The sequence below is a fragment of the Abramis brama genome (assembly GCF_963993115.1).
Source record: "Abramis brama genome assembly, chromosome: 16".
NCBI lineage: Eukaryota > Metazoa > Chordata > Actinopteri > Cypriniformes > Leuciscidae > Abramis > Abramis brama.
In genome coordinates, this window is record NC_139978.1 from 3,719,383 (window position 1) to 3,726,783 (window position 7,401).

Below are 7,401 nucleotides of genomic sequence, written 5' to 3' on the forward strand. Positions count from 1 at the left end.
CTCTTTGTCGCCCTTCTGGAGTGTCCCCACCTTTGTGTACAGTGCAACACTTGCAGGATCTTGGAGGCACTCCAGGTGCTTCTGCTGCACTTCCCACATGTGGCGCATGCTGTCATGGCTCACCAGACGCAGCCCTGTGGTGTCTGTCAGCTCCCACACTGATTCAAGCAGCCCTGAAATCATGCTCCATATCTCCTCCACTCCACGCGTCCTCCTCCTGCAGTGTCTCTTCAGTTCCCCTGGGCTGATGGTGGCCACGAGCTGTTCTTCAGTGGGAGCATGTGTGTGTGTGTGTGTGAGAGAGAGAGTGTGTGTGTGTGTGTGTATGTGAGAGTGTGTGTGTGTGTGTGTGTGTGTGTGTGAGAGAGAGAGTGTGTGTGTGTGTGTGTGTGTGTGTGTATGTGTTTTGGTTTATATTACATTGTGGGAACCAAATGTCCCCACAAGGATGGTAAAACCTGAGATCACCTCCATTGTGGGGACCAGCCAGCGGTCCCCATGAGGGAAATGGGTTACAGTTTTTCTCGATTGGTTTGGCTCATTTCTTGAAACCGAGATGACATTCTCAAAATAACATGGACAAATCTCCAAACCACCTTGCAATTGTTCACAACAGAATGTCATTTTTCATTGGTTTTATCAAATTGCAAATGCTTTAGTACATGTCTCAAGTGACTCTGTGCTTTTTTTCAAATGATTATGTACAAGTAGCTACAGTTAGCACAATGAGCCCACATTTAGCACATTTTCCAAATAAATAGATCTTGCTGATCTAAACTGATTAGTTGATTTTTCAGTGAAATGGTTACTCTCTCCAAAACATATCAGCATGGTTTCATTGTGTAAGTCATCATATGCACAATTGTCTGTTCAACTGTCAAAATTAGTCAAAGATATAATACCATGAAAGAATTTCTTGGAACATTTGATAAATTTATGACAGTACTTGACAATCAATCAGGTGAAATTAGAACTAACGAAGGAGCAGTTTCCCACATCTCAGATGACCAATCAAACAGTTTGTTTAGTTACCTGACAGGTGTTGTCTATGATTATGACTGCTGCCAAAAGTATATAGACAGAGCTTGGCCCGGGGCCAGTTTCATTTGCAGTGTGAACATGGAAGCACCTCGCCAAGTACAACAGCAACTTCCTGCTCGAGGAAGAGGAGGAAGAAGAAGAGGAAGAGTGAGAATGCGTGGAGGAATAGGGGGAAGAGGCCGAGGAGCACGGAGGCACCATGATGTCCCAGATGAAATCCGGGCCACCCTTATTGACCACGTTATAAACCATCGCCTCACAATGGCAGAGGCAGGTCGCCGAGTGCAGCCTAATGTGCCTCGGTCTACAGTCTCCTCCATCATCCAAACCTTTCGCAGGGAAAACAGGTACAGAACTATTCTATTGAACTATTCAGTGTTGGTGTGTGTGTAGGCCTAGAGTACTGTAATATCTTCATGTGATGTTATATGATACTATAAAAATGACAAAGAAAAAAAAATGGAGAAAATACTGTGAATAGTATTCCAGTCACTGTGCAGTGCATCACACTTTTAGTACCATAAAACAGCAGTACAATTACATTGGTAACTCATTTTGTAACAAATTTACAGTGTTGACCTTTGACTTGTATGTCTAGGATTGGACGACAGCCTCAAGTGGGTGGCAGAACGAAACTTCTAAATGAACAACAAGAACGAGAAATATGCAACATGGTCATTGCAAATAATGCCATCACACTGAGACAGATTCGTAATGCAATCCTTCTAGACAATGTAATGTTCCAAAATATAAACTCTATCAGCATCTCCACAATAGACCGGGTATTGAAGAAACATCAGATGACCATGAAACAGATTTACAGGGTACCATTTGAGAGAAACTCTGACAGAGTGAAAGAGCTGCGGTACCAGTATGTGCATGTAAGTCAACTACTGGTTGTCTATCATTGTAACACTATTACAGTAAGACATGGTTACCACTTTTTTTTGTTTTGCTTTATCCTTTTTACCTTCAGAATCCAGCTTTGTGTGACTAGAGCATTTTGCCTAGAAATTGTCTTCAGTTTTTCACTCCCTCTTTTTACAGTACTTTAGATCCTCCCTGCAGTATCTGTCTCTACTTGACTGATTAGATTTATTTTTATTCTATTGTAGAGAATAATGGCATTAGAAGGCAACGAAACCTCTCACATCCTAGTGTTCGTTGATGAAGCTGGCTTCAACCTGGCCAAAGGTCGAAGGCGTGGCCGTAACATCATTGGCCACCGAGCCACTGTGGATGTCCCAGGCCAGCGAGGAGCAAATATAACAATGTGTGCCGCTATATCAGAAAGAGGTGTGGCCACACACATTCCCAGTTTAGGGCCCTACAATACACAAAAGCTCCTCAATTTTTTGGACCACCTTTATACTGATCTGATCCCGGAAAATGAGAGAGGTGAAGAAGGACCTCAGCTACCACATTATGTCATTGTGTGGGATAATGTGAACTTCCACCGTGGCCCACGCATCAGAACCTGGTTCACCACCCATCCCCGGATGCTAATGGAGTTTCTTCCACCTTACTCTCCTTTCCTAAATCCAATTGAGGAGTTTTTTTCAGCTTGGAGGTGGAGGGTGTATGAGCATCAGGCTCAAGACCAGAGGGCCCTGCTGCATGCAATGGATGCTGCATGTGAGGACATCACAGGGGATCAATGTAGGGGATGGTTGAGACATTCACGCCGTTTCTTCCCTCGCTGCATCGCAAGAGAAAATATCCGTTGCGATGTGGATGAGAATTTATGGCCTAACAGAGAGCAGCGCGTCGATGGCCAGGAGGATGAGGATGGTGGCCAGGAAAGAGAGGGTGACAATGGCGACCACTGAAAATATTACTGTACTATAGTTCTGAAACTTTATTTACAGTATGGTAGGCTAGAGTTTTTTTTGTTTTTCGTTTGTGTTTATAACTGTTCACATTTACAGAATCCTGTATATGTTTTCTTTTCACAGTATGTTCTCTAATGTTAACATTTCTTTGTACGAATAAAAATGTTTACAGTTTCCTTGAGTATGAGTGGTTTATTGGAGGCTGATTTTACTGTAAAATCTTTTAGTTTTATTCATAGTGGTATTCTGTTGCTAGACCTGTGCCTCAGTGACAAAACGTCTAAGCATTTTGACTTGCAGTGCTTAAACAATGCCAAAGGTATAATGCATTTTGGGGGCATTGACTATTTATATGAGAAGGATATTTAGTTTTGACACATGGATAAACTGTTTTGGGAGAGATATGAGCTTTTGCAGGGGATCCATGGTGTTGTGCTAAACCATCCAGGTTATTTTGACAAAAGCACTAAATGAATGCACATGTGCCAAGGCAATTGAGAAGGATCTGTGCTATTTTGACTGTACTGACCTTTTATATGGGAAAGGAATCTGCTTTTGAAGCATGGACGAAGAGTTTGGGGAAAGATATTTGATTTTGCTAGTGAGCTATAATGTTGAGCAGAACTGTAAGACTGTTTGGCCAAATGACCTTATGGTTTTGAGAATGTCATCTCGGTTTCAAGAAATGAGCCAAACCAATCGAGAAAAACTGTAATAAACATACTAAATTATATTTTTTTGAAAATGTAAAAATGCAGAAAGTTTTCTGTGATGGGTAGGTTTAGGTAGGGTTAGTGTAAAGAGATAGAATATACAGTTTGTACAGTATAAAGACCATTAAGTCTATGGAGAGTCCCCACAAAGATGTGTGCGCCTGTTTGTGTGAGTGTGTGTGTGTGTGAGAGAGAGAGTGTGTGTGTGTGTGTGTGTGTGTGAGAGAGAGAGTGTGTGTGTGTGTGAGAGTGTGGCTGTGTGTGTGTGTGTGTGTGAGAGAGAGAGTGTGTCAGTGTGTGTGTGTGTGTGTGTGTTCTTTTATTTGTATAGCGCTTTTCACAATACAGATTGTATCAAAGCAGCTTCACAGTATTAAATTAAAATAAAATAATACAACAAGATTTGTTTCTAGTGGAATTTATTGATTGATAAAATTAAATTAAATATCCCCAAAATATCCCCAACTGAGCAAGCCAAAGGCAACAGTGGCAAGGAACCGAAAAAACTCCATCAAGTGACCTAATGGTGTCCTAAAACTCCATCAGGTGACCTAATGGAGAAAAAAAAAAAACCTTGGGAGAACCCAGGCTCAGTCGGGGGCCAGTTCTCCTCTGGCATTTATGAACTAGAGGCCGGATTGTAGTTTGAACTGTAAGATTAAAAATGTTATATGAATGCCTGGCCGAAAAGATGCATCTTTAATCTAGTTTTAAACTGGGAGAGCGAGTCCGAGCAACGAACAGTATCAGGAAGGCTATTCCAGAGTTTCGGAGCCAAATGTGAAAATGCTCTCCCTCCTTTGGTTGATCTGGATATCCTAGGTATGACCAAACGCCTCGAATTTAGTGATCTTAAAGAGCGCGATGGATTATAGGGCGATAGAAGATCCGTTAAATAGACTGGAGCTAAGCCGTTTAGGGCTTTATAAGTCAGTAGCAATACCTTGTAAATAATACGGAACTTTATAGGTAACCAATGTAGTGATGATAAAATCGGTGTTATATGATCATATTTTCTTGATCTAGTAAGAACTCTAGCGGCTGCATTTTGGACTAACTGTAGCTTGTTTATTGAGGATGCAGGACAACCAGCTAATAAAGCATGACAGTAATCTAGTCTCGAGGTCATGAATGCGTGAACTAACTTTTCTGCATCAGAAACTGATAGCATATTACGTAGCTTAGCAATGTTTCTAAGGTGGAAAAAGGCTGTTTTTGTAACATATGAAATATGATTTTCAAAAGACAGGTTACAATCGAGTATAACACCCAGGTCTTTTACTGTAGAGGATAAAGTAACAGGACATCCTACGATGTTAAAGTTGTATTGTGAAAGGTTTTGTGGGCGGTTTTTTGAACCGATAAGTATTACCTCTGTCTTGTCAGGATTTAATAAAAGAAAATTACGCGTCATCCAATCTTTTATATCTTTAACACACTCTGTCAATTTGGATAATTTAGCGTTTTCATCTGGCCGTGATGAAATATATATTTGAGTGTCATCAGCATAACAATGGAAACTAATTCCATGTTTCCTTATAATATTTCCAAGTGGCATCATATACATTGAGAATAATAGAGGGCCCAACACAGATCCCTGCGGCACTCCATAGTTTACTGAAGTTATGATCGATTTTTCTCCATTCAAATAGACAAAATGGTAGCGGTCAGATAAGTATGATCTAAACCAGCTTAATGCTTGTCCTTGAACACCAGTATAATTTTGTAGTCGATCTAAGAGTATTGTGTGATCTATAGTATTGAACGCAGCACTTAGATCAAGTAAAACTAGTATTGAGATACAGCCTTGGTCAGAAGCTAAAAGTAAATCATTTGTGATTTTAACGAGCGCAGTTTCAGTGCTATGATGCGGACTGAATCCTGACTGAAACTTTTCATAGATATCATTTTCTTGCAAGAAAGAGCCCAGTTGAGCGGACACAACTTTTTCTAGTATTTTAGACATAAATGGAAGATTTGAAATAGGTCTATAATTTGATAGATTATTATGATCTAATTGTGGTTTCTTAATGAGAGGTTTTATAACCGCCAGTTTAAATGTTCTTGGAACATGACCTAAAGATAAAGATGAGTTAATAATATTGAGGAAAGGCTCTTCCACTACAGGTAACACTTCTTTCAGTAGTTTAGTTGGTATAGGATCTAATAAACATGTTGTTGTTTTAGATGAAGTGATAAGTTTATTTAACTCTTTTTGTTCTATAATTGTAAAGCACTGTAATTGTTCTTGCGGGGGGATAATTGAGGCTGAATTATAAGGCGCGATTGAGGATTGAACGTTTACAATTGTGGTTCTGATGTTTTCTATTTTCTCAGTGAAGAAGTTCATGAAATCATTACTACTAAACTGTAATGGGATATTTTGTTCGGGTGACGTCTGTTTATTTGTTAGTCTAGCCACGGTGTTAAATAAAAACCTAGGATTGTTTTGGTTGTTTTCTATTAGTTTGCGGAGATGCTCAGCCCTGGCCGCTTTTAGGGCCTTTTTATAACGTGACATACTGTCTTTCCACGCGATTCTAAAGACCTCTAAATTAGTTTGTTTCCATTTACGCTCTAAATTACAGATTTCTCTCTTTAGAACATGCGTAGTATTGTTGTACCATGGTGCTTTAATTTTCTCTCTGACCTTTTTTAATTTAATGGGTGCAACAACATCCAATGTTCTAGAGAGAATGGTGCTCATAGTGCTAGTTAGTTCTTCTAGTTCATCTGTTTGTTTGGGTTCAGGCAGCAGCTGAGACAGATTAGATAAGCAATTTGAGAAATTATCTATGGTGGATGGAAGGATTGATCTGCCTGGTCGATAACGCGGCGCAGCATGACATATTACAGCAGTACGTAATATGCAAGTTACCAAGTAATGGTCAGTGACATCATCACTTTGTGGAATGATATCTATATCGGTTGGATCGGTTCCATATGATATAATTAAATCGAGTGTATGATTAAGACGATGAGTTGGTCCGGTGACGTTTTGCTTGACCCCAAAGGAATTTAATAAATCTATAAACGCAGCCCCTAACGCATCATTTGGATTATCTACGTGTATGTTAAAATCTCCAACAATTAATGCTTTATCGACATTGACCAATAGATCTGAGAGAAAATCTGCAAACTCTTTTAGGAAATCAGCGTAAGGCTCAGGCGGTCTATATACGGTAGCCAAGGCTAGAGATAATATGGATTTTTTTCTAACATCTAAGAGCGTAACATTTAGTACAAGTACTTCAAACGAAATAAACTTAAAACTTGTTTTCTGAGTAACATTGAGAATATCTCTATAGATTGTTGCAACACCGCCGCCACGACCAATCAGACGGGGCTCATGCTTATAGGAGTATCCTGATGGAGTAGACTCATTTAGACCGAAATAATCATTTGGTTTAAGCCAGGTTTCAGTAAGGCAAAGTACATCGAAGCTATTATCTGTGACTATTTCATTTACAATAACTGCCTTAGGTGTGAGTGATCTAATGTTTAGAAGACCTAGCTTTAAAAATGTTTTTTGTTTACTAATAGCAACATTTTCTGTTTTAATAACAATTAGATTTTTCCTAGATCCTGCAGTAGATTTATTATTTGATCTCACTAAACGAGGAATAGACACAGTTTCTATGCAATGTTCTACACTAGTATTTATATCATTTAAATTGGTGCAGCAGAGACTATGATTTGGACTTTTTGTTACTAGTCATCTAACGGTATTTAACATTTTGGAGATGTTATTCGACAGAAGATCCACTCCGAATCTGCTTGGGTGTAAGCCATCGGCACGGAAAAGCTTAGGACGC

At 39.6% G+C, this 7,401-nt stretch overlaps 1 protein-coding gene across 1 annotated transcript; it reads left to right on the top strand.

Annotated features, from left to right (window-relative positions):
* Window positions 1-528: 528 nt before the first annotated feature.
* On the top strand, window positions 529-3,583 carry LOC311066430 (uncharacterized protein). Its single transcript, XM_084087613.1, has 3 exons — window positions 529-1,388; window positions 1,640-1,922; window positions 2,157-3,583. Exons 1-3 carry the CDS (start codon window positions 904-906, stop codon window positions 2,868-2,870), a joined length of 1,482 nt encoding a protein of 493 aa, XP_083943739.1. The 5' UTR covers window positions 529-903; the 3' UTR covers window positions 2,871-3,583.
* The last annotated feature ends 3,818 nt before the right edge of the window (window positions 3,584-7,401 follow it).

Excerpts from the sequence above, each read along its gene's own strand:
- LOC311066430 (XM_084087613.1), top strand. The coding sequence starts at position 904 with ATGAAAGAATTTCTTGGAACATTTGATAAATTTATGACAGTACTTGAC. Across the intron at positions 1,389-1,639 it reads ACCTTTCGCAGGGAAAACAG|GATTGGACGACAGCCTCAAG; the intron begins GTACAGAACTAT and ends TTGTATGTCTAG. Across the intron at positions 1,923-2,156 it reads TGCGGTACCAGTATGTGCAT|AGAATAATGGCATTAGAAGG; the intron begins GTAAGTCAACTA and ends ATTCTATTGTAG.